This window comes from Natrix helvetica (assembly GCF_964273705.1).
Source record: "Natrix helvetica genome assembly, chromosome: 1".
Lineage (NCBI taxonomy): Eukaryota > Metazoa > Chordata > Lepidosauria > Squamata > Natricidae > Natrix > Natrix helvetica.
The window spans coordinates 196599237-196626586 of NC_138548.1; the positions used below are offsets into that span (position 1 = coordinate 196599237).

The 27350-nt window shown below is 40.4% G+C and overlaps 1 protein-coding gene across 5 annotated transcripts in view; it reads right to left on the minus strand.

Moving 5' to 3' along the window:
* Positions 1-4138: 4138 nt before the first annotated feature.
* ATP2B3 (ATPase plasma membrane Ca2+ transporting 3) overlaps positions 4139-27350 on the minus strand; it is a 133219-nt gene continuing 110007 nt past the window's right edge. For 2 of the 5 annotated variants that reach the window (XM_081934682.1, XM_081934681.1), the window contains 4 exons: positions 26949-27056; positions 26048-26230; positions 17929-18082; positions 7494-7655 (listed from right to left, as the gene is read on the minus strand). In XM_081934682.1, coding sequence (XP_081790808.1) covers positions 7630-7655; positions 17929-18082; positions 26048-26230; positions 26949-27056 — 471 coding nt within the window. In that variant the 3' untranslated portion in view covers positions 7494-7629. Of the gene's footprint in view, positions 7656-17928; positions 18083-26047; positions 26231-26948; positions 27057-27350 lie in introns of all 5 variants that reach the window. The other 3 variants (XM_081934679.1, XM_081934680.1, XM_081934683.1) reach the window with 2 other exon arrangements.

Below are 27350 nucleotides of genomic sequence, written 5' to 3' on the forward strand. Positions count from 1 at the left end.
TTGAATCCACCTTGTTATTTAACTCAGCCACTCCTTGGTTCTAAAAATTCAATAGGCATTGCTTTCATTGTTAAGTATATCTTCTTAATCACAAAGGCTAGAAACTTGTGTCTTTCTAAACCAACTTTGGGATTTGGGGGAATTGAAGTCCGGTGCCTCCTTTCTCGAGTTGCGAGCAGGTTTCAGTGCCAGCAGATTAAGTTGCAAGGATTTTGACGGAGAACTTGGTTCATGGCCTACATTTCTAATTTTTGTACAAAGAACATGGTAAGAGTATAAAATGAGGTGAAAACCCTAGCAAGCATGACTTATGGAAGGAGAATTCTCATTTCTACTGGGTCACTTCTGTACTTGTGTATATTTGTGTTTCTGCTGCCCCTCATGTTACTTCTCACTATCCTTGTCTATTTCCGTGATGGCAAACCAGGGGTGGGTTCCTGCCAGTTCTAACCTCTTCTATAGAAGAGGTTCCACAAATCTACAGTGCCGTTTAGAACCGGTCCCAGCTCCCTCCCCCCGCCCATCCGCACATCATCAAGATGAAGAGCGAGAGGAGGAATTCTGGGAGTTGAAGTCCACAAGTTTTAAAGCTGTCAAGTTTGAACACCCCTGGGGTTTTTTTCTCTAAAGGGTTAGGGGTGCAAGCGTCTTGTAACTTGACAGCTTTAAGACTTGCACACTTCAATGCCAGAGTTCCTGAGCCAACATTTTGGTTGCTAGGCAAGAGCGTTGTAAAGTGAGTTTCACCACATTTTACAAGTAGGCCACGCCCACCCAGTCACATGGCCAGCAAGCCACTCCCACCTGGTCACATGGCCGGCAAGCCACTCCAACAAAGCAGGCCACACCTACAGAAGAGGTGAAAAAATTTGAAACCCACCACTGTGGCAAACCTATGGCACATGTGCTGGAAGTGTCACACAGAGCCATCTCTCTGAGCACATGAGCTGTCGCCCATTGCTCTTCCGGCTTCCAGCGCGCTGACCAGCTAGCTTTCACGTGCGTGGGAGCACCGGAAACTGGAAGAGCAGCTGCCTGGTGCGCATGCGGTGCTGAAAAGGTTCACCAATACTGATCTATTTATTTGGATGAGGAAGCATGTGCCATTCTGGGTCATGATTGGGGGATTGTCAGAGAAGATGCTGCCAATTTGATATCTTTTCCTCCTCAAAAATACTTTTATTTCTTCCTACAAGACATGCCTCCAGTTGTTAGACTATGATATTTCTTCACCACTTTCTTTCTCACTCAGTTTGTCACTTTCTTCTGACTGAAAGTAGTTCAAAGCAGCTCCAGATTCCCTTTAATGGAACAGAGCACATTAGAGATACTTTCCTGCAGCTAAATTTAAGGAATTTGGACTTTCCCCGAATAAAGATTTAATTTTTTTTAACACAAGAATGTTTCAGCACACACAGAAAAAATGTTCCTACTTTTTGAATTTCTCTGTTTATACTTTCCGTTCTGCTTTATAAATGTATGCCTTTTAAGTTTTTTTTTGGGGGGGGGTCTGTGATGAGTAAAAGGATACTCTGATTGTTTTTGTAATGTTTACAGTTTTGAGGTTTTAAAATTTTACATATTTTAGTTCCTGCCATGGACATTTTATATAAATGTTTTGGTTGCTTGAAATTACTGTAAACTGTGGTATGGCAGGAAATAATAGAAATAGAAATAAAGAAATAATCTGGGACAAGAGAGGAGCTTAGCAAATTCTGAATTTCTGCCCAACTATCTCTCTCATCCATCTTTTTTTTTTCTGGAATGTTTTCTCTTTTACCCCCTGGCCAGGTTCAGTCTATTTTCAAACTCCAGTTTTTTTACTGGCTTTTTCTGTCATACCACATTTGGCTTCCTTCTGTTCGATTTTCAGAGAATTGGCTGATGGACAGAGAGACATATGAACAGATTTCTGAGCCCCTTTTCGTAGTTTCTTTCTGGCATTGTGCTGACTTGGAGAGTCTGTTGCTGTGATAGTTTTCTACAGAATTTAGCATTTTTATAGTACAATCTTGTAGGTGTTGGTTCAGTCCTGCTTTCATTGGAATGGATTTCAGATAGATCTGTTTAGGTTTGCATAGGAGTAGTACCAAATAGTAGCAGGATTAGAACTTTAGAAAAATGAGAGACAAGCTTAAATAGAGAAACAATGGCTTATACCTTTGAAACATTGTGAAGCTCAGTTTGATCCAGTAATACTGAATAGTGGTGGATTTAGGGTAGTTACCACACATTCCAGTGGAAGACAATGGAACTTTTAAAAAGAACTAGGTAAATTCTTAGAGACCAATTATTTTAGTTATTAATAATGATGGTAAATGTATCTTCCACATTTAGGTATACATTTGAGCACTATTTCTTGGCAACACCTAATGTGGCATCTGTCTGACTCGTGTCTTGCTATGGAAAGGAAAGGAGTCCCTGTGGATTTTACTCTGCTAGTCATAATGACTATAGGGGGCGGTGCTCATCTCTGTTTCAAGGGCCATTGAACCAGCACTGGCTGAAGATGTTTCTGCAGTCATGTTGCCAGTATGACATCACAGAGCACTGTTATGTTCCCACTGAAACGGTACCTATTTATCTATTCACATTTGCATGCTTCCAAACTGTTAGGTGGGCAGGAGCTAGGCGAAGACAGGAGCTCACCCCAACACAAAATGCTTGGGTCTCAAACCCATGTTGTTGACTTTCCAGCTGACAAGCCCAGCGTCTTAACCGCTGAGCCATCTTGCTGTCCATACCTTCTTATGAAATTCCCTTAATTTTTGCCTAATTTGTGTTGGAGAAAGAATTTTGAAAGAGACACATCTTCAGCCAGATCCTGCAAGGCAGTTCTTGTGTACACCTGGTTCCCCCCCCCCCAGCCCTCCAAACATCCATCCATATTTATAGAGCCACAGATCTTGTACCTCATGTAATTCAGTTGCTGCATTTTTCTTGTCTTAACAGAATAGCCAGATATAGTTACTACAAATACTTTTCTGCTGCAAGGAAGCAGAGAATGTTGTGCTGGCAATCTGAGTAAAGTTGACTCAACTTTTAAAGGAAATACACTACAAGTCAGCTACTCTTGAATTTTACCTTCTGTCTAGGAATCGGTAACAGTGCATTAATGTAAGCCGCCCAGAGTCACCTTGAAATGAGATGGGTGATAAATCAATCTAATAAGTAAATAAATTAAAGATGGATATTAATGCAATCCTAATTAGGTTGCAGCTAGTCTCCCTGGAGCATCAGCTGTTCCTTAGACATGGCCCACTGTTTCCGGTGCTTGCTTGTCTGTGCCAGTTGGCCATTCATGAACTCTGAAGCCCTTTGTTTCAGCCATTTCTAAACTGTCTTACATTGCATTTGCAATATACAAGCACGTGCACAAATGCAAACACATCATATCCATACATTGTTTTAAGCCGTCAACTAGAATTTGGTGCGGAATTCAAAAATTGAGTTGGGACTTTGTTCCAGACACAGGACAGAAGAACTTAAATGGATCTTTTCAGTCTTTCCATGAAAAAAAAATCTATTTCCCCAGGTTCTGTAATGATGCTCTTAAGCAGCTGAAAATCAGAAATGTTTAGTGTTCTACTTTGGATTATCCAGAGATTTACCAGCAGATCCTAAACTGTCTTCTTTCTGGATCTGTTGCATCTACATCAATGCATGATGTATCCTACAGAAATTCATCATGCATTAAAAGGAGGGAACAGTGATAAAGTGGTGTGATAGGAACAGATTCAGGTAGATTGGTAATACCTACCAGTTCATTCTTTGGCCGTTCATTATGCTCCAGAATTCCTGGTAGTGATCTTTCCTAGTCCTTCCTATTGATGCCAAGGACTAAGCTGGAGATTTTTCAGCTTCTAAGGTGTGACTTTGGTATTGAATTACAGATAATCTGCATAAGTATTGCTATACAGAAATAAGTCTAGGATGCAGCTAAGTACAACAAAAGAATGTTTTAAAAACTATCATAAGAAGTGATAGGTTTTGTTCATGTGAGGCTCTTTTACTGAGTGAGGCTAATTTCCCCCAATAACATGATGGCTTTTGTAATAACCAAGTCCATTTTAATAAAGCCAGTTCCTAGCTACTTCCAGCTTTATGCTTGTGGATTTTTTTCAATCTCTTTCATTAGGACAAATGTACAAGCACTGTTTTTTAAACTTATTTATTATTCTTTTTTTTTAAAAAACCCTTCATCCTCTTCCCATTAGAATATGGTTTAGAAAAGAAATGTCCCCAACAAGAATGGATTCTTCTCCCCTCTTCCCCCTTGGAGTGAATGTCCTTTTCCTTCCCAAGTTGTGAAACAAAACTCACTTGTAAATGGCTGGCAAATTTACAGCGACAAAGTGACCTTTTTCTTTGTTTGAATATTTTTTTAAATATTTATAATTGTTTCTATCAATAATATCTACAATATTGAATGAAAAGAAGCCCAGGTTGAGACAAAAGTGTTCCTTGGCTCCATTCCCCTTCCCTGAAAACTAAATTATTTTAAGATTTTGGATTTTTTAAAAAAACATTCAGATGAGAAAAAAGAAGAAAAAAGCTTGCTTTTGTTATTTTGTTCTTAGAAAGAAAAGACGGCAACAAAGAGATTTACAGATGGGTTTGGCATTTGCCCTTCCGAAGGAGGGATGGCTTTTCTGATAGTGCTGTAGCTGGTATTTTCAAGCAGGCTTGCCCTAGGAAATACAAAACATGTAACATACTGAATCATGATGAATGGTCAGTTGTAATGTGATGGGTGGAGGAAAATGTCACCGCCAGAGTTCTAGAGGGTCTCATCTCTGCAGCCTAAGTCAAACAGTCTGAGGATGTGTGCCCTTCACCCCTCTGCTGCCTGATTTCTGCCCAATCCACTTTCAACCACCAAGTACTACTTGGTCATCCTATCTGACTGAGAACCAGGAATGCCTTTCAGATGGCAGCCGGTGCCACTCCATGTTTGAAAACTATTAGGATTGAAGCTTTTTAGCAAACTTTCATATTGAAAGGATTTGGACCCTTATAATTTATTTAAGACCATACATAATTTTTGTCCCTGGCAACCTTTACCTCTTCTGCAGCATTCTATTGCCCACCACGACATCAACTTTTACGTTAATGTAGATATTTTAGATTTGTATTCTTTTTTTGGGGGGTATGCTGAAATCATGTTTAACCCAGTGCCCTTCTGGTGATTAAAAAATAATTTTATAGTTATACGTGACAAAATCCAATATACTGGTACTCTCTTGAATTTTGATCAGCATATGCTGTGCGATTATTTTCAGTATATCCCAACGTAACTGGCCTAACTTATATTACTGAAACTTTTAAATGTGGTGGTCTTCACTCAGCCACAAGTGCCTTAGACAACTTGTTCATTTCCTCTCAGCCAGCACAGGATTATTGTAAAGTTAACACGAAACAACCTACTTAGAGCTCCTGAGAGGATATAAGTGAAGGGTTAGTCTACTCAGAGGATTAGTATAATATAAAAATCAAGAATTTTCAGGAGCTATTTCTGTTCTCTTGAGCATTTGATACAGGAGATATAAAGGACTCATAATATGCAGTTTCCCACAAATTAGTATTGGCACTGGAAATTTTCAAGGCAGCTTCCCTGAAATGAAGTTCATTTCAGTGTTGCCTATGGATTACTACATCTGTTTTCCATAATGTTCCTCCAAACCCTCTGTGTACATTGACTCTTGTATTTTGTCTTATTTGCGGGGTTTCCTTTCCCCCCCTCCAAGATGCAGTTTGAATTTGCTTGATTGAGAGAATTGCTAAGGCTGAGCTCAGTTCCTCATGTACAAAGAATTGGACCCTAGGCAAGTTTTATCATAAAAGTTTTGAATCCGTTTAGAATCTCAGAATTAGCACATACTGGCCAAAGAAAAATATCCTCCCAATCAGTGCAAAGTGGGCATTTCGAAGTCATAGTAACTCAACTAGTCTCTGGAATAAGATAGAATATAAAAGTAATTTTAAAGTGGTAAGTTCAAGCCGCAGTGTGGAGATAAGTAGCCATTATAGGCCATGCGATCTTGTGCAATCACTGCATGTATATTTTTCTAGGTTTACTCACAACCATGAGGGTAGAAATCTTTGTGGTGGTAGTTGGTGTTTTGAAAATTAAATGATTCTTAGATATATAATTTTCTGACAAATCTATCAAATAATGCGTGCTCTAATTTAGTGATCTTACGCAACAGGAAAGATGTTCTGTTCTTTCTTACAAAGTGTAAACTTTATCTTCTTTTTCCACCCTAAATTCTCTGTATTGTTCAGTTATTGGATGTTTGGTAAAATCACTACCTCAAGGAAGCATATGGATTGTGAGCACTGGGGGGGGGGAGAGAAGTGCCCCCCTCAAATGGGACCTCACTTTTGATCACTTTTTGTGAAATTGCTGAAAAGGCCCAAATTTGTGTCACTGCAATCACACCCTACTTTCAGTCACACTATATCTGCACTATCTAATAATAATAATAATAATAATAATAATAATAATAATAATAATAATAATAATAATCATTTTGGTTACTCATTGTTGCACAGTCAATTCCCCTCCTAATAGAAGGGAATCTTTTTCTTTTTCCTGGCAAATCCTGATATAAAATACAAGCTCCAGCAAACAATGTATTTTTTTTCTTTTTTCTTTAAAAAAAGCAAAATTGCCCCAGACTGAAATTCCATTGGAGGAGGGGGAAGAAGAAAGGAGAGTTTGATAACAGGCATGCGTTATGGTCAGAAAATCCGTTAATACATCTGTCGGTTGGTATCATATATATATAGATATATATATATTAGGATAATAGTTGTCTAGATTATTCCTCTTTTTTTTTCCTTTTTTTTGGTTTTTCTTCCTTTTTCTGGTGCAAATATAGTTTCTTTTTTTAAACATTAGGGCCGGGGGAGAGGAGAAACAGAGGTCCCACAAAAAAAATATCAAATCAAAACAACCCCCCAATTGCAGAATCATTGTGGGTTTGGTGAGTGTAGTTGTGTCCAAAAATACCCCAAAGAACAGATTAGAGAAATGGGTGGTTTTCCTGTACACTCTCTGGGACTCAGCCCAAACCTCTCGAGTGGTTGAAGAAAACTTTTCTCCCCCTCTACGATTTGCTTTCCTTGCATTAAGTCAGCATGTCTCTGGTTGCCTGAGCCATCCAATGGCAGAAAATCTTGTCCTTTTCCACTCCACTGAGTCAAGAGGTGAAGTGTCATCTCCTGTTGGCTTTCCATCCTTCCTTAGCTAGCCTACCTCCCAGGAGGAACTGGACCCTTCCTGTTGTGAACAAAGTCAATTCAACTGGTTGCATGGTAGGGTTGTGTTAGAGGGAGGTTTCCATGCTGTGGAGTGGGCTAACTGGGCTGCATGAGGAGGTAGGTGTCTTGCTGACATCGGTGCTAAGGTAGATGCCACTGTCAATGGCATTGTTGTTCTTGTTGGGAGATGGTGGGGGACTGGCCCTGAAGTGCTGTCTTAGGGGACCCTCGCTCTCCTCCACGTCTGTATCATCAATGAGAGGAATGTTGTGGATGTAGTCGTTGATCAAGAACTCAGGCGTTGTCATGAAATTATGGATGGAGGTCTTGGTGTCTGGCTTCTCCAGCCCTTCATAGAGTGAACTACGGAACGCTTTCACTACGCGGATCTGCAGAGAAGGCCAAAAGGAAGGAAAAGAGAGTCAATGAAAAGTTGACTTAGAGCTGCCCAATGCCAGGCCACATTTGTGGATCTTGCTAATTGTCATCCTTTGCCATCTCAGCTTGATCTAGGAGAAGGCTGAAGAGATGGGATAGGAACCATTAATCCTAAATATAATTTCCGCCTGATTCCAGCCACTGGACATAAGGCAGTGCTGACCAAGTGTTATCAGTGTTTCTCTACTTTGTTGCAAATATCCTAGCAAAGGGGTTCTCTGTACTGAAGGCAACTTGACACTACAAATATGTGTTAATATGTGTTAAATCCAGATCATTTTAATGGTGACTTCTCTGATATAATCCTGCAGGACTGTACCTTAGTGATGGGACTAAAATTTGTTAGAATTACCTTCCCGTCCCCATTTAAAACATTGCAATTCCCTTGGGATAAGGAATGACTATTAAGCCAATATAAATATTGTGTCAACATGTGTGAAAAACTTTTTACCAAGGATGCCAGCAACTGAAGGAATACTTGAAAGGTCTATGCTTACCTATCTTCCAAGGATTATTATGAGCAGAAACTAAAATTACTAAGATAAGATTGTGAAACAGCAGCTGGGTCATGGATGACATCAATTTAATGCTGCCATGCCAGATTCTCAGTACCGAATTGCTACTCAGCTCCCCTGCCTCCTCTTTCTATTCTTGGTGTTTGTCCAGTGCCCCCTTTTTTATTGTCCATAGTTTGTCTTGGGTTAATCAGAATTGGTCCTGTGACAAATTGCTTAACATGTAGCTGAGGAGAGAGGAGCCTTCGGTCACAAGGAATAAAACGAAAATGGGTGCAGAACTTAAATGAATGAGACATGAATGGTATAAAAAAAACAGGCATAGGAAATGAGAGGAATATGTGGACAACTAAATATTATGCTTAGTGACAATCTAGCAATTGTAGAAAACAGTGTTTGTATATGTGTGCAATGTGGTGGTGGTATTAGACATGTTAAATCTAAAGTAATGGGAATGAAAAATGAAGGATTTAACCTCATTCAGGAAATGTCCATGTTCTGATTGAAGGATTGGGAATGGCATTTTGTATTTGCTTGTGGCTTATTGTAAGCTAGTCTTACTTCCTCCATACTGGTTTCTTCCCTGTGACCTGAATCTTGCTCTAAAATGGATGCCAGCATTTCAAAACATGGAGAAAAATCTAACCAAATGGTCACTAAGAGTCGACTCTGACTTTCTCTTGCTTGTTTCAGCAACATAAATGTACCTGCTGCTTCTTTTAAGGGAGCACTCGGGAATTTCACCCCACCTCCCTTCCAGTGAACCTGACTGCCAGCTTACATCTCAAGACATTGTGGCTGTAGTGCTTTGTGAGTACATATCTCTGGGTATTTTGCATATAGCATGGAGGTCATATAGCATGTTTTATAATCTATGGTGGATTTTGGTGTGGAGAAAGAGGAACTTCTCTCATGCTTCTTGGATAGGACTAGCCCATTTGATGAAGGCCCAGAAGGTTGGTGATGAAGAGGAGATACATAAATGTTGATAGGGTTGCATGCTTAATGGGGAGGAGAAAGATTGAGGCAATCCTAGGCAATTGCATGCGTTTGACTGTCTTCTTGCCACATCATGCTAGGGGACCAGGATCCAGCTCCTTTATCAAAACGATGAGTTGGGGAGAATCAACCTGAGAAGTCTAAAAGAGAAAGGCAAAGCCCTCCAAAATTAGGAAAAGTAAACAAATTGCAAGCAAAACCAAATGAAGAACAAAACTCCCAAACTAAAGCAATTTGGAAGCATGCAGTAATGGCAGAAATGTGGGGTCAGATTCCCAAAGGCAATTTATAAGATACCGTAAATAATGGAGCAAAAGGAATTGGGATGTTGGGATGTTCCTTAATTATCTTTCCTATCTTGGAGAGAAATGTGTATGTATGAGTGAGAGAGAGAAAGAGTGGGAGGGAGGAGAGAGATGAGAGAAGACAAGGGAATAAATAAAACATTTTATTCTAAAAGTATTTAATTGGTTGCTGTGTCTTTACGTATATATGTGTGCAGCAGGGGGCTATTGCAGAGAGGCAGGGAGGGAAATTGTTGTGCAATCCTGTAAACTGGAGAGACATTACCTTCAAGCCGGAATTCAACAGAGGCTTTGGATCTCAAAGCTAAAATTCCCTCAGCTTTAGCTAAAGGATCTGAGAAAATGGAAAGATATTCAGTTTACTTTGCACCATATTTGGAATGTCTGTTTTGGCCTTTAGAGCCAGTTTAGGGCAGTGGTTAAGGCACCAGACTAGAAACCAAGAGATGGTGAGTTCTAATCCTGCCTTAGGTATGCAGCCCAACAGAGTGATCTTGGGCCAGTTGTGCTAAGATGAAAGTGACAGCATTGCAAGAATTCCAGCAACTGAATTATGTGGGAGTCAGTTTGATGTAGTGGTTAATGCATCAGGCTAGAAACTGGAAGACTGTGGTGCTACTCCTGCCTTAAACACAAAAATGGCTGGGGGACCTTGGGCCAGCCACACTTGCACAGCCTAGGGAGGAGGCAAGGGTAAACCACTTATGAAATCTTGCCAGGAAAATTTCAGGGACTTATCCAGATAGTCACAAAGAGTCAACTGTGACTCAATGGCACAAATGAATAAATAATTGGTGTTTAGTCCAAGCCTTAAATTAATCACAGAAAATTATTTTGACACCAAAATCATATCAGGATTGAATTCTAAGTATCTTGCTAACTTCATAATTCCTTAATAGAGATTGTTCCCTTTGAAAATGTCTGATAAACCCTATTTGCTTTAACTCAGTTCAGTGCCAAGTAGATTTTATGTTCCTTATTGTGAAGTTGGAGATAATCTGCTCTGTGATCTAATCCTAGTTTCTGTACAGATATCTTCAAAATAAATTAGGGCATTGATTATTAAATTGTTCATTTCAAGAGGATTGGTATGTCACATCCACTGTTAACTTCTGAGCGGGGAGCCATTTTGATTTTCTGCTTAAATTCAAAATGGCTTCTGTTAATTTTATTTGAGCAAAATGTTATTGTTTTGTTTCCTTAATATTTCTTGTTTTCATATCTGCTGACAGTTCCTTGGATCATACAACCACTTTGAGGATGGTGGAAAACATTTTTAGGAAGGGGATACTTTTAAGTACAAAAGGAGAAAAATAGCTGCATGTGACTTGACATCAAGTGTATTTGGATCTACAATTCAGAGGGCAGAAGGAGAGAGAAGCATCTGTCAGTTATTAACGATATGCTTCAGTTCTTCATTTGCAAAATGTGAAGGAGAAGTGCACCCTATTTATTTTGCAGAGGTATCTTGATTTGCCTACCTGCATATATGCAACCTCAGCTAGGGTGTGGCTTTGGTATGTTCTTATATGTGCCTCACCAAACCCAACAGATGGTTGATAGGCTACCCAATTGGGCTAAACATTTCAGCAGATAGGCTAGAAGTTAAGTTGAACTGAAGGAAAAATGAAATAATGCCTTTTTTCACCCTTAAAATGACTGGAAACGTGAAATAATTGTTATTCTGGGGAGGGGGGGGGGAGGAGAAACCAACCAAAACCAACATTCCCCAAGTATCTGTTCAGTTTTGTTGTTGACATCATCAGGCTTGATCCCTAAATCAAGCCATGGACCCCGTGGGCAAGCTGACCTCTTGGAAAGAAGCACACAGTGCTGTGCAAATGGAAGTGCATGATGGTTGGCAGCTGCTGACACATACAGCAAAAAGCCCTGTGGGAGACGTCAAGGTGCATGTGGCAAAAGCAGAGATGGCGGGGAGAGGTGGCTTTCATGCTGCAAGAAAGTGAGGGCAGGAAGTCCCAGCGAGACTTCAGAAAAGCTGAACGGCACAGACACACAGTGAAAACGCCTCCAGTTACAGCCGCAGGAGAGGAAGAGAAGAGAAAGACCCATGCATTGTTGCAACAGTACAGTAAACGTTCGAGTATTGAGGCCCATCCTTGCTGTTTAGGGAAGGAGACGAGGGAAGAGGGGATAATGAGTTCATGCTCGGCCATCGGGCCCTCTCCATGCCTCACAGGCTTCCCTCCTGCCCCTACAGTGGCCAGAAGCGAGTGGTAGGACACAAGAGAAAAGATGAGCCAGCAGGTTGAGGTGAAAAAGCACAAGGTGGTGATGGGGAACCCTTCCAGGACATCCAATCTTCAGGCACTCTCTGCAATTGGCATTTGGTTCTTTAGTGTTACCCTGCACCGAAGCATTTGGAAAAACTGTGTGGAAGTGTTTCACCGTCTTCTCCTCATATTTATATCTCTACTACAGAGGTAAACTGGTTTAGTAAGCATTCCTTCCTAGGAAGACTTTAGTTCAGAGCCACAAGCTTTGCTTGATATTCCCTAAGGGAAAGTGATGTGTGCTAAAAAGTCTTATCAGCATCTGTGCTATTAACTACCTGAAACTTCAGATCTGGGTTTAAATAATGATGGGAATTTTGGCCCTTTCCTTAACCAGGGAAAACAGCTTATTCCCATCTCTCATTAAAAGCCAAAGGTCAATCAATTTGCCACATTTGAGCTGCTAGGATCTAACATGATCCAGAAGTAAAACTGTGGGTAGATTAACGAGCAGGACTATTGCAAACAGAGGTTGATTAATTTTGAATTCCTGAACCCAAAGTACATGTACTCATACATGAAATAATAATTTTTGCAAGCAATTTCTGCCTGACTTCAATGGCATGGGTTCATATTTCTCTTTTAGCTCAGATTCGAAAACAGCTGCCACACCTCAGGAATAAAGCAAAACCTGCATGTGTCCAGCTCTTCCTTAAAATCCCTAAATTATAGGCAGAGATCCCTAAATGATACAGCTGATTGCTATTTTGAAGTGATAACTAGGCTGTAATGACTGGATCTAGCAAATCTCTGGAATGGAGATAAGCTGAACATGCATTTTTAGGAGTTGTTACAAGGTACTTCATCATTGAGCCAAATTTTACAGGAACTCTACGGGATGTAGATTTCAGAAAATAGACACCTCTTCTTTATTATTACAGTGTTACAATATTTGCATGTTTCAACACTTGAAAAATGAAAGATAAGTAAAGATATTTAAGTATGGGAATCTGGCATGTTATTGCTTAAATTCTCATTAGTGTTTTATTACCACACTCATAAAATTATCTGTAGATAATAATTATCAGTGGTTAATAAAATTACCAAAGATTGAGTGGGCAATCCTTCAGGGAGCTATACAGGTAGTCCTCGATTTACAACCACAATTGAGGCCGAAATTTATGTTGTTAAGTGAAACATTTGTTAAGTGAACTTTGCCTAATTTTATGACTTCTCTTGCCACGGTTGTTAAATGATAAGTTGGTAGTTGATAAGTTAGTAACCCAGTTGCCAAGTGAATCTGGCTTTGCCATTGACTTTGCTTGTCAGAGAGTCACAAAAGATGATCACATGAACTTGGAACATAGCAACAGTCATAAATATGAACCTGTTGTCAAGCATCTAAACTTTGGCCACATGATCATGGGGATGCTGCAAAGATCGTAAGTATGAAAAACTGTCATGGGTCACAATTTTCAGTGTTGTTGTAACTTTGAATGGTCACTAAATGAACTGCTGTAAGTCGAGGACTACTTATACTTCAAAAACTCCAAGGGAGTGAGAATAGGATTTCCAAGTGGCTTGTATAGTTGTGCCTTTTTTTTTTTTGAGAGGCACATATTAAGGTGAAATAAAAACTCAAACACCATTTTCACGTTGGTACTAGAAACTATTAGGCAGTTTCATCTTAATTTCTTAGGAGTTTGGCTGAACAGTTTCTGAAACTCCTGGAATTGAATAAAAAGGAGGTGGGGGGAGGTGGGGGGGGCAAGGGAGATAAATTAGATCACTCTCTTTGGTATGTGACTCCAAATGACTCCCTGCTGTGGAAAATGTGGTCTTGTGTAGAGAGAAGATTTCACATATTATAAATTAGGAGTTCTGCCCTTGATGGAATTTGGGGGAACTGTGCCAGGGCTAGAATCCTATTGGTGCATGTAATGCTCAAAGTCCCCATGAATAAGCAAAAAGCAGCAGTGATGGGATGACATTAGGAGAAGAAGAAAAAAAATAAAAATAAAGGAATTGTGGGAGGGAGGGAGTGTTTTCTTTTGTTTTTATTAAACATGAAAGGAAACTTTCAGCTGGTATAGAGGTGGTTCCATCCATGACATCTTGGAAGCTGAAAAGCAAAAAGGAAGGGGAACTTCATAAGGGAGAGGGTACCCAGGGCAGGGACTAAGACAGGAGATTCATTTCAGGCTCCAGAGAGAAAAGATTTTTTAAAATTCTGATATTTTTTTTTAGGACAGCAGCTGCTGTATCAGGCCAAAGCAGTATCTTAATTTGACAAAGCTATAAGCCAAGCCTATAGGTCTCATGGCTGCCTTTTTTTATTTCTTTGGAAAGGTTTATGGTTGCAGTTTAAATATTGCAATTTGCAGTCTTATAACTGAACACCGCTAGAGAATTTGTGAGGTTCCACTAGCCTTCCTATGTCCTTCAATTTATAATATCTTGATATTGCTTATTGATTAAATGAAATTGAACCATTGTTCTCTGAACAATAAACAAATTATAATTCCTGTTTTTTTTTAAAATACACTTTTGAAGAGAGAGGGGATTTGTGTTTGAATCTTCGATCTTGCTGGTAAAGTGAATCCAATGGGAGAGCTAAGTTATTTCACCTATGTACACTCAGAATGTGTCATAACTCAGTTAACAAATGAAATATCTCTAATGAAAGACATATTTATTCATTTGAATGATTTATATAGTTGCCTCTCTCACAATAGTGACTTTGTTCCCTGTGTTGGTGTGACTCCTATCACAGTCCACAGTCTATATAGCAATGTTGGTGAACCTTTCCGGCACCGAGTGCTGAAATGGGAGCGTGCACGTGGTGGTGGGGAGGGGGGGAATGCCAGAAACTGGAAGAACAGCTCCTCGGCATGCATGTGTAGGAGCGCCAGAAACCGGAAGAGCAGTTGTGAGCTTGTGGTTTCCAGTGCGCACATGCCAGTCACCTAGTCTTCCGGTTTCTGGCGTGCATGCGTGCGCAAAGACCAGCTGGCCGGCACTTCCTTGCGCGTGAAGCAAGGAAAAACAGGTTTCATCTGTACTCAATTCATTTGTACTCTCAATGCAGACTCTGTCTTTAAAGAGTGCATTCAACAAAACCGAGGAAACAGAAAAACTGAGGAAACATTAATTCACCAAAATCTTGACTATTAGTATTAAAGGCACAAGGAGCATATCAGGAAAAAAAAGAAGGGGGAAAAGGAGGAAGGGAAATAGCTGGAAGTCAGACTTACATCATGGGTGTCAAACTCAATGTCAGGCCTGCAGTCCTATTCCTTTTAGGATCTTTGGCCTGCCACACACTCTGTTATATTCTATGCTATTACTAGCCATGACACTCAATTTCATTGAGGGCCGCATCAGGGTTGTGTTTGACCTCGGGGGCGGGCATCATCAGGTTGGGCGTGGCCAGCTCAATATCACTCATGGTGGCCAAGTGCTAAGGCAGGACTTCCCTCAGACCCTCCCTCCCTCTCATTATAACCTTCCTTCCTTCCTTTTCTTCTTTTTCCTTCTCTTCCTTCTCCTTTCTTCTTCCTTTTCCTCCTTCCTTATTTTTCCTTCCTTCCCATCTTCCCTTCTTTTTCTTTGTCTTTCCTCTTTCCTTTTCTCCTTTCCTATCCCTTCTTGGATGCTCAAATGCAAAAGGGGAAACATTTATCCTTTTGTTTTGTTTTGCTTTTCGTTTGTTTTGCTAGCCTTCTGCCAGTGAAAACGGAGCTCGGGCGGGAGAGCTTCGAGGTAAAGTGAGATCTTGGGTGCCAAAACAGTGCTACCACATAGGCCTGCTGGAAGGCACTTTTTTTTTTGCCTGAAACTGCACTGAAATAAAGCCTTACATGGGGGGCTTTGACCTCAAAGGGTTTTTTGGGGAGAATGTGTTAATAGACTGCATTCGGACAGTGGAAGCTGCTAATTGGCCTTCCTGTTTCACAGGCCAAAAATGTTTCAATCTATTCTGTGAGCCTGAAAAGAAAAAGATTCCCCTGTGGAAAATTTAGGGAGGAGAAACCCATTTGCCATCCATAACATGATTCCTAAAAAAAGAAATATAATTATCAGAAACAAAAAGAAAAAGGAACAAAAACAGACAACAGCATTTCCAAGATGCAGAAGGTGGGAAAAGATTCCCAAGGACATTAAAGTGATGGATATCAATTGCCCAAAGAGCAACAGCAGCTCGCTGGAAGGGAGGAAAAGAGTTTAATATAAAGGCAGCCTTTAGAGAGACAGAGAGAGAGAAAGAGAGAAAGAGAGAGAGAGAGCTGCTAAAAGTGCAGCAAAGATGACAAGGCCATACTCGAAGGTTTACGTTGTAGGTTATGCCCCCATTGAAAAGCAAGATCAGTGCATGTCATACCAAAAGGCACCATGAATCTACCACACCACACCACAATGCCGGCATGACCACCAGCATGGCTTTGACTGGTTAAAAGAAAAACCGAAACAAAAGAAATCATCGAAATATTCTAAACAAACCAACTTGCCAAGAATACCTGGGACCGGCAGCTGGAGAACAGGTGGCTTACCTTTGCGGATCTTTCATTGTTGTGCCAAAAAAATGAGAAATAACTCTTTTCAAGTAGGCAAGGAAGAATTGGTACAGTTTTTGATGAGGAATGGGGTGGGTGAGGGAACAGAAAAGGGGGATAAAAGGAGCAGGGGAACCATTTCTTTTCACTGACATACAGAGGAACTGATCCATGACATCATGGAGGTGCCTTCAAGAAACACGTTCTTGTCTTTCACTTAAGAGGTCCACTTTCCTGACTTCCCATCCCCAGTATTCTTCCCTGCACTTCTATCAATATTTTAGTCCTTTCCATGGACACCTTTTAAAACTCTTGGATTTCCCACCCAAGGCAGCATCTTTTTCTCAGAATCAATCTTCTCCAGAGGGATTTTTGTTTGTTCAGAAACTTCCTACAATAAACCCATGTTGTTAATGATAGATGAATAGTATCTCCTTTGCAATTTCTTCCACCCTGTCTGCTATCTAGATTACAGATCTGAACCAGTTTTTAATCCATTTCACTGTCAACCATCCATCAGGGATCTTAGAAAACATATTTTCACTCTAAGGTTGTATTAATGCTGTTTGAATTGTCATGGCATCAGACCAGGATTCTTTTAGAAATCTGCACTTTCTACTACTAACCTTCATTACTTTAGTTCATCTGGTCCATCGGAATGTGGGAGAATGCTGTTTCAGTTGTCTCTAGCGAAGATGTGCCCAGAAGCATAGATTTATGATAGCTCTATTTTCCTCCACCACCACCACCCGGGTAAAATATTTGGAGCAAAATTATATAACTCCGAAGATTCTTTGGAGGCAGGCATAGCTCTAAACCTGTTTTTATGGTAATTTAGTGTGAAGTGTGGATGGCAAACTATATTTGAACTTGTAGAACTGTCTCCATGAGAATCTGTTCTGGAGCAGTTTCGGTTTATTCTAAAGGGTGTTCCGATTGCCTCCAGATTTAATTCAGACCAGAATTGCCTTGATCTTCCTACTAGTCATTGAGGCAGGAATATAAAAATCTACTCCAAATGTTTTGTGCCCTGATCTAGAATTTTCCCCTTTACGCTCTCTGTGCCTCCTTCCCCATCTCTTACATGCAACAGCAAGTGACACACACCAAACAACACAATAAACACCAATCACTGTCAAAATGCGTGGCTAGATCAAGAAATGAGGCTGGATCCCCAGCTGGTGTCATTTTCCTTTGCTCCCTCTCATCTGAGCGCTCAGCTCCTCCCCTGGCCCAGCCCCACCTCACCAGCTGGGGATCTGACTCCAGTCCGTTAAAAACCAGCAGCCACGGAGAGAGAAAGTGAACGAGACGAGCAAACCAAGGAGAGAAGGGGTGCAGGTGGTTAAAGAAGGAGAGGCAAAGCGTAGAAATTGTATGGCTTTATAGAGGTTGGAAATCCGGCCTGCCTGAGACCGGACAGAGTTAAAAACGGAAAGAAATAATATTGCAACGGTGGCTGCAGCAACGAGGGACTGAGGGATGGGGGGGTGGGTGGATAGAGAGAAGAAAAGGGATATTGTAGGAGGGGCAGAAATAGAATGGGGTGGAGGGGTTTTTTGGTCTTGTTTTGCTTTTTGTTTTAAATCACAAGCAGTAAGAGGAAATCAAGACTCACTCCCGGTACCGGTGCTGGCATTTGCGGCGGAGAGAATTACGTGAGTGGGGGTAGAAATATTGGTTACATCGTGCAGTTGACTGAGGACGGAAGAGCGGCGTCGGACAGCCCCCTGAAAGGAGCCGCTTCTCTTGAAGGTGCTAACTACCTCCATCTGCAGGAGAGAAAATGAGATAGAAAATTTGGGTGGCAGCGGACAGTGGCTGCAAATGCAACAGCCCGTGCCAGCCAAAATTGGCCATGCTGGGTATTTGGCCTCCTGCCAAAGACTGTGAAGCATTATGTGCCAGAGACCAGCTGGTGGCACCACCCTGATGTTCTTTGATGGAGAAAGCAAGTTGCACCAGCAGAAGATCGAGGAAACTGGTCACCCAAAAGCTCCGTTTCTGGATCATTGACACAAAGTACAAACCCACGGTATGTTACTCCAGAATTGTTCAGGGAAAACCAATCACTGGATAAATAGATGCCCACCCTCCTATTAAGAACAGAGTACAAGGCACACCTGAACTGTCAAACTCACTGCCGGAAGATGTGCTGAAGGGCTACGCATTAAGATGAATCATAAAGACACATAATTCCACCTTTTGAGAATCACCAGACAGCCTCAGGCAAGGAGAAAGGGTTATAAAACATTTCCAAAATCTCAAATTGCTGTGTTTGAATTACTTTATAATTTTGGTCTTCAAAAACCCATTCCACTCTTCTCACCAGTATCTTTGTTTTAGCATGACTAAGGAATTGCATATTGGAGAGCGAACAGTACAGAGGAGGTAAAGGTAAATTCAAATAAAAACAGGCTTGAGGGATGGCCAAGCATAGGAAGATGTTTGAGCATCAACTTCATTGTATCTCAGAGGATTTCAATTTATCCTATACTGGTGTTATTCCTTCCTGTTTTCAAATTCAAAAGAAAAATGAAAAGTATACTATTGCTGTCAGGACACATCTGTGCCCAGGGTTTCAGTCATCACTCTGCATGGGTTCAGTAAGGATTGAGAAAGATCCAACTTCCAGAAATTCTTGAATTTTGCAATTTCTTCATTCACAGTGATGGACCCTTGGATAACATTGTGCTTCATTTTTTGACTCTTTCTGAGCATGGATTACTACAGTATATAAAAGACTACATTTGCAATGTGCACAACACTCTAAATTTTCGTACTTGTAAAAATCCACACTTGCTGAGTCCAGTGCATATTTTCACCTAAACATGGCTGAAATTTCCCCTGAGGCCAAGAACTCCATCCTGCACGTTCTTCCAAGTACAGAAATGGATTGATCTGGCATTTGAATTTTAGCTTGAGCTTGGAAATAAAACAAGGGCTTCCACAACTTGTCCTAAATTAAGTAGCACCCCCAGCTCCCTTTTCCCTGCTCAGTATCCTTTCACTTCTGCCCTCAAAGCATCAATTTACTCTGCCTAATTATAGGATTAGCCCTATAATGGAACATTGAGATCTACTTCCCATGGATAGGAGAGGAAATTGTAATCCTTTTCTTTTCTGATGTTTCCACAGTATTTTCAAATAAACGTTTAATTTCAAAATGGCCTGACATAAACCAGAATAAGCATGATAACTCAGAAGGCCTACCAAATATACTACTTGGCAAATAGTATGAACCTAGGAATCCATAACTCTCTGCAGTGCAAGCTTTGTATAGTATACAGTTATACAGTCACTTGGAAAATAAATAAGAGAAAAGGTGAAGAAATAATAGGCCATGGTGTGGATATGGTAAAAAAACAATCTTGGTTCAAGATTAGGTTATGCAAGTATAAACCTTGGAGAAAGAGCAAAGGATTGTAAATTATCAATATGAATAATATAACAGATATAACTGAAATCTTTTGCGGCTGAGCCTATCTTTATTACAGAATCACAGAACTGGGGAAAGCTTAATTCCCTCTTCTCAGTTTAAGAAATTATTCTTTAATCCCAGAAATAATTCTAATGGGATTCCTGTATATACACGTGGATAAGCCCATCCATGGATAAACTGGCCCTCAGTTTTTAAACCAAACTAACTTTTAAAAATGTGCCACTATGGATAAGCCTGTTGTTAAAATTAAACATACACCAATTTCAAGGGTCAGCTTATCCACACATGGTCTTATCTGTGAATATATACAAGATATACACAGATACTTTTAAAACGTTGAGGGGAAAGCCTACTGTATATACTTGCAGATAAGCCCATCTGTAGATAAACTGAACCCAATTTGGGGGATATATTTTGGCACCACAAATTCTTGGGTTATCTGTGAGTATATACACTATGCAGCTCACTAAACCAAAATGTTTGATTTCTTCTTAGCATGAAATATGAAACTAGGCAACCTAGTAAGCCATGTCTTATGAGATAGCATGATAGGTGACCCAGACATCTCCTACGAGCAGGAAGCCTGCCCCATCTTTCCCTAATCCAGGAAGACCCTAATAATGGCTGATAATTCTAGTAAATCCCAATTTATCTGAAGTGTGACAGAGAGGGATGGCCACATTACATCAGACAGTGCACAAGAAAAACCTGCAAAGATTTCAATAAAATATTAAAAGAAAAGAAACCATCATGTCTTTCAGAAATCATGTATTCTGTGTAGTTTTTTTTTTAAAGAAACCCCACATTTAAATCTAGCTATTCTGGTTCATGCAGATGTGTTGGTTGTAATATATTCATGAAGTGGGCAATTGATCTGTGGGCTTCACCATACAGTGAACTGTTGCATAGTATTATTGGTGATAGTTTATGTATATACATACTGAGACAAACTTCCCTTCTTCTGCTGTAGTATCTACTGTGAAAAATGAATGGATCCATCCTTTTGGTGATGTTTCTCTCTTATTTATGTATGTAGGTCAGGTTCTTGTTCTTGGGTGATGGAAAGGACCTACTGCATCACTTTAGTTTGGTTCACTCATTGTTCTAAGCCAAAATCAAGGAAACCAGATGATGCCTTAGCAGGATGCATGGTCCCAGCCACTGTATGCACAAGCTGATTAAAATCGGGAACAACTGAGGAGGATACTGAATGGATGGGCTTCTTAGTTTGCACTATTAACTAGACAAAGGAAAGTATGAGATTTCAGCATGCTAAGAAACGATAAGTAAACCTTTTTGTTCCCACACATGAACTAGATTGGTTGGAAAGATAGAGTGTGTGTCACAGTAAATGAAAGCAAAGTTACATATACGGATATGTTTGTATCCTCGTGAAAAGGAAATATGAAGGGGAAGGAGGAATTTAGGATCCACCTTTTGTCACCTTGAAACATGTCCATTGTCAGACTCTATTATAAATTCTAAGCATGAATTTACACCCATTTATTACATGTCTTCCCACGCTCCCTGCAAAAAAGAGAAAGAAACAGAAAAGAAAGGAAGGAAGAAAGAAAAGAAAGAAAGAAAAGAAAGAAAAAAGAAAAAGAAGAAGCAAATTTATGATTCAGGATATTGATATATTCAGTGGGATCGGCACATAAAACTATCCCTGGCACTTTTAGACTGGAAAGATATATAACCCCCACCCCCAATAGAGTAAAAGTTCAGCACTACTTTTCTATGCATGGGGAAATTTTGGTTATGTTTCACATGAAAAAACTTCCAATGTGAATATGTAGATATTACTTGCAATGGGACATTATGCAGAAAAGCTTGTTCATATGAATTCTACTGAATTTATAAATGGTATGTATTATATCAAGGAACCCCAACTTTCTATTTTTAAGAGTAGTCAGGTGTGTCACAAGGGAACAAAATAGCTGGGAAGGGGGAAAGTCTTAGTGAGGAATTATTATTGTTGTTGTTGTTGTTTACATATTGTTAATCCAAGATCATAAAAGTTCTCAAAAAAGGAAGGCTTATATCAGTGGTTCTCAACCTTCCCAATGCCGCGACCCTTTAATACAGTTCCTCATGTTGTGGTGACCCCCAACCATAAAATTGGTGTCTCGGTTCCTAAGACCATCGAAAATATGTGTTTTCCGATGGTCTTAGGCGACCCATGTGAAAGAGTCATTTGACCCCCAAAATGGTTCCGACCCACAGGTTGAGAACCACTGGCTTATATGATGCATTATGTTACAAATATAATTGTGTTTGAGGAGTACTGCATTCTCCTCATTCAATATAATTCATGACTATCAATCAGGTGTGGGTTTTGGCTTCTGCTACTGTTGGCTCGCTCAGGGACGTGCTTTGAATGCACGCGCGCATGATGCATGCTATGCATGCATATGCAGCACTAAAAAAATCTGTGCATGCGCAGAAGCAAAAAACAAGATGGCGCCGCTGATAGGACCAGTTTAGGGGCGTGGCAGGTCGAGTTACTACCTACTCAGCAGAATTGGTCTGAGCCGGTAGGAATCCACCTCTGCTACCAATAGTATTTGGACAGTATCACAAAATCAAATCAGCATGGCCCAAAGGGAGCCTAGTAGAAAGTGGAGTGAATGTTCCCACTGCATATGGCATGCACCTATCCATGGTACAAACATACATGACAGCCTCTTTTTATTCCACTGTGTCCCCATGTTGCTCATCCTGTTCCAAGTAGGATTAAGGTATTTTTCTTATATTTATTCTGACACAGATAGCCTCAAGGTGTCTAAAATTTAGTAAGCTTTCTCACCCCTTACCTTGGAGGAAAGTGAGGTAATGGTAGAGACTGAGAATAGAGATAAGATAGGGATTAACAAAGGGCTCAGCAAATATCATGCCAGTATTCTTATCTGCTGACTGGTAGATGGCTGAATAGCACATCAGAAATGGGGAAAGACCCATGAACTTACCAGGATTGTTTTTGCCAAATCACTCTTTGAGCTCCACTTTTGCAATAGGAAACATGTCGCTTATACTGGCATGTACTAAAACTTCTTTATGAGATCACAAGATGGTTAAATTAGACATACAGATCCAGATAAATCAGTCATCTTGGAGATTATAATCACGGTACAAACCAGTTTTCAATTCTTGATCTCCTGCTGGTGCAAATGGTATGAGCAGGCAGAAGCAGGAGAATTTCCAATTGGATACCAGTAGGTTTTGGTGCAAGGCATTTTGAACTACAGGAACCTCCCTGCTCCCCTCTCCTTTGGTTAATCAGCCTTGTAGAAGCTGTTCTTGGTTTGACTCATTTGACTCAGATGAGTGTGGCACTGTTGCTGCAACTTACATCTCAAGGGGATGAAGTTGATTTAGTAGGCTGAGATGAGGGGTCTGCACTGAATGAAAGGAACTGGGGTTAAGCATGCCTGAAACTTCCACATTCCATCCTGGAAGCCCTGGTTCTTACCCCTGAAGGGGAAGATTGGGAGGGGAGCCAGATTCCTGGGTTCTGTCATGAAAGATGGGGCGCATGAGCACCCTTCATCAGTGTAAGTTGATTAAGAGCTGTTGTTGGGGAAGGGTTGGAAGACATGATGCTTGGGCGGCAGTCATTTCATTTTAACCATTCAACAGCAATTTCGATACATCACATGCTATTGGTCATTTCTCATCATGCTCCTGGTCAGGGAACTTCCTTGATCCAAGAGCATCAACTCTTAAATCAGGAACATTTTTTTACATGCTAAAAGAAAAAAAAAAGAGTTGCAACAAGGCACATGTCCCGCCCCCTCTTTGAGGCAGTGGGAGGAAGTGGGAAGGGATGGGTGGGGAAAGGCTGCAACCAGAAAGCATGTAATTAGAACATAGAAGCCAGACATGGGTGTCTTTGGAATCATGCCGCTCACATGGACCACTGGTGACCACTCATACCTGTGTACAAATGCTATAAATATCCGAGGAGGAACAGCCTACCTTCCCATGAGTTCTGGGTTCCACCCTTCCTCCAGGGTCCCACCCTTCCTCCTTAACTTGTTGTTGGGTGATGATTGCGTTGATATTGCCCACAAATTTATGAGGGCAACTTTTATGTGCTTGATAATCCTTGCTTTAATTTTTGTTTAAAAGGAACAGTTCTTTATACGCCCAGGTAAATCAAATTAATTATTAATTAGAATGATTTCGGGTTGCTTCCAAACTGCAGGGTTCTAAACTTATTCAGTCATTATTTTTTTCTGCAATAAATTATATGCTGAGTGGTAATTGATCACTTGTGTGGGGAGATATTTCATCCCCCCCCCCCAATCTACTAGAAGATGTAATTTAACTGTGTGGGTAATGGGTAATTTAAGTCATATATTTATAAATTTAGCATGCTGACTGGCACAATGTTTCAGGTTTATTGAACTGATTTTTTAAAAAAAATAAAAGCTGAAATGGATTTTAGTCCAAATATAAAGGATTACTAAAAATACTGCCAAAATAACTATCTGAAAAGATAATAGTGAAATATATTACTAAGAAAAGAGCAGCATTAACTATCCAAAACATCTCTGTACTCATCGCCACACCTCTTTAAAAACAAGTGGGGAATTTGAGAGATTGTGCTGTTGTTCCACTCCTTACAAAATGAATAAAATAAAATTTCATGAATTTTCAAAAGAAGATAAAAGAGGCACAAAAAAAATCTATGAGAGCGGGAATTTGAGGTAGATGTTTGATAACTGCCCCATCTCCATCCCATGTAGTGAAGTTTTGACTATATGAATTCCAAAATAAATATCAGTAGGGAAGCATCCTGAACAGAAGGATTTCCAATGGGGTTGAAGTGGTATATTTTATATTTTACATTTCTTTATAGAATTTTTTTTTCTTTCTGTCAAAATGCCATTTCCCCCTAAAGGTAGTGTGCTCTCACTGTATCAGACAAGTTACAAATGCCAGATGGAGCATGCATCTAATCTAAATTTCTTGGTAACTCTGGCATTGTGGAGTTTGTCTTACTGATAAAGCAAAGCCCCTGCTTACATTTTAATCCATTATATTGTGTTCCATGCAGCTCACCATCACAAAAGGAAATACTGTGTGCGTGCAGGGAGATTTCTCCTGCTTCTCATTTGATGCTCAAGGATTCAACCAAAAATTGATTGGCCAAGTCAAGATATAGCTATAATGTTTTACCTCGCCCAATATTCTTTCATTTTTCAACTGATAAACATATATTCGTCTTTCGTATGCAAATATTTCTGTCCTAAAATCCATTTCAGCCAAAGAAAGAAGGGCTTTGAAAGAGACTAAACTGACTTCACATTGTTTTTGTCTCACTACACTTATACAAGGAATATGCCCAATTATGTCTTAGGTACTCATAGTGATACAAGTTGCAAACTGGGCTTGTTTCCAACACTGGGTCCACTTGTGAACTAACACACCAGCCTGCTCTTTGTGACATCCTGACCCTACACATGAGCAAGGAGTGAAGTAATAAAATAAAGATTCAGCAGGCTGTTATGCGTGAGGCCCCAGCTCTAGTACCATCATGGACATTTGGCTCAAGCTCCCCCCAAAAAACAGATACAACATGCCATAGCCAGCATTATATTTGGGCCGCTTTGGACAGTACGTGTTATGTAGCTCTTACCATTATCATCTTTCTCCATGGAAATGCACAAGCCACATGGTGGGGTTTAATAGCCATGTGGTCAGAACTGAGTCAATTTGTTGCCATACTCATACTGGATGTCCTTGGACAAGACATCCTGTTTGAGCTTCTTTTCTTCCTTTATCTTATGAGCATCTAGCATGACCTATTGCTGTATGAATTACTACCACTAACTCTACTACAATTTTCCCTATTGGTACTGGTATTATACTGACTACGACACTACTGTTACAATTGCTGTCACTGTCTTAGTGACAGATTCACTGTCTTTTTCTTGGACAATTTTTAAGTAGACCAACAACAACAACAACAACCCCCCCACAAATCACCATCCCATTTCTGCTTCTATAAGCTGCCCCTGTACATGCATCAAAGCTTGGCATTCATTAGTTTATTCTCTTGAAACAAGGCAGTGTGGAAATGCCTGGCATTAAAGTTCTCTCTCTCTCGCTCCACCAGGCATGAGCATCAGGGTGAAACCACCATGTCCTGGGAAGGGGTAGGAGATAACCAGATGAAAGATTTGTCTTCAAGTCACTGCTAAAGCAAAGGGAGGATTGGGTAAGGGGGTGGGGAGGGAAGCACTAGTCAGAGTCAGATGTGAGGAGGCTCCTCCCCACTGTCTCATACCTGGGTCTGGATGCGGTTGAGGCCACGGAACCACAAGATCTGGCCACGGCGCAGCTCCCGCTCAGCATGGTCAATTTCCTCCTCATCCTCAGCCATTTCCTCATCTGTCATCTCATCCTTACCAGGGCCATGTCCTGCTTCCTTCAGGCATTTAAGATGGCTGGTAGGGATGGTGGCAATGACCTGCAGCGGGGAGTAAATACCTAGGCTACATTTCAGTCTTTTCTCTGTAGAAAATATCTATTGCTCAGTTTCAATATTTTTCAGGGGGGAAAATAGTAATAGTGATGGAACATGGGGCAACCACAGATCGCTTAATGAAAACGAATAGCTCAGTAGGCCATGGATGTGGAAAAGACATATTCCATGCTAGGTGTCAAGCCTGAATTTTATTGGGATGTGGCTTTTCACCAGCAGCGCCAACATGATGTATCTAAATAAATTTGTTCTTTGAGGAAAAGCAATGCCTCGGAGTTCAATTTGTGGTGGATGCATTATTTGGAGCCTGACATTAGGGGTGATTAGGAAGTACTCTAGATAATACTACATTGCAAAAATGTACAGTTGTAATATAAAAGTAGTATACAAATTTTATGTAAATCTATAGGGCAATGGGTGAAAAAGAGTAGCAACAGTTTTATAGGTCTGGAGCATCTTATCTATGGGCAAATTTGAAATGAAGAACATTCACTTGAAAAAAAAGGTGGGATAAGTATGGGAAGAAAGAGAGGTATACAATTCTATAAATGGTGCAGCAAAAATGACTAAGAGAAGCTTTTCTCCTCTCCTGTTTCATATTTTTTGGGGGCATAAATCTGAAAACAAGACCTGGAAGGAAATACCAATACTGATGGAGAAGTAAGAAGTAATATACTGGTGTAAATGAAAATGACTTCCTTACCTGTCCCCAGACGAGTTCCCCGAAGCCCACAAAAAGACACCACAGCCATTGCTCTGCATTCAGTGGAGAACAGCTGAATGGTTTCCCCCCAAACTGCACAATGACGATCTGTAGGGTGGGAGTAGGAAGAACAGAGGGATGGTAAGTTGATAGTCAACTTTTTAGTACTAGAAGAGACTTGCCTGAACAGGACAGAAGGAAACTCTGGATCAGATGCAGGACTAAGAACAGATAGGAACAGATCCAGGATCCGAGGAACCAGATCCTCAGGTAAATGTAAGAAAAGGATGTCTGATGCTCAAAGCAAATAAAATATCTGAGACAAACTGTCTAAATACAAATAATCCATGCATGCATGCATGTATCCCTCCATCCCTCCATCCCTCACTCCGCCTTACTATA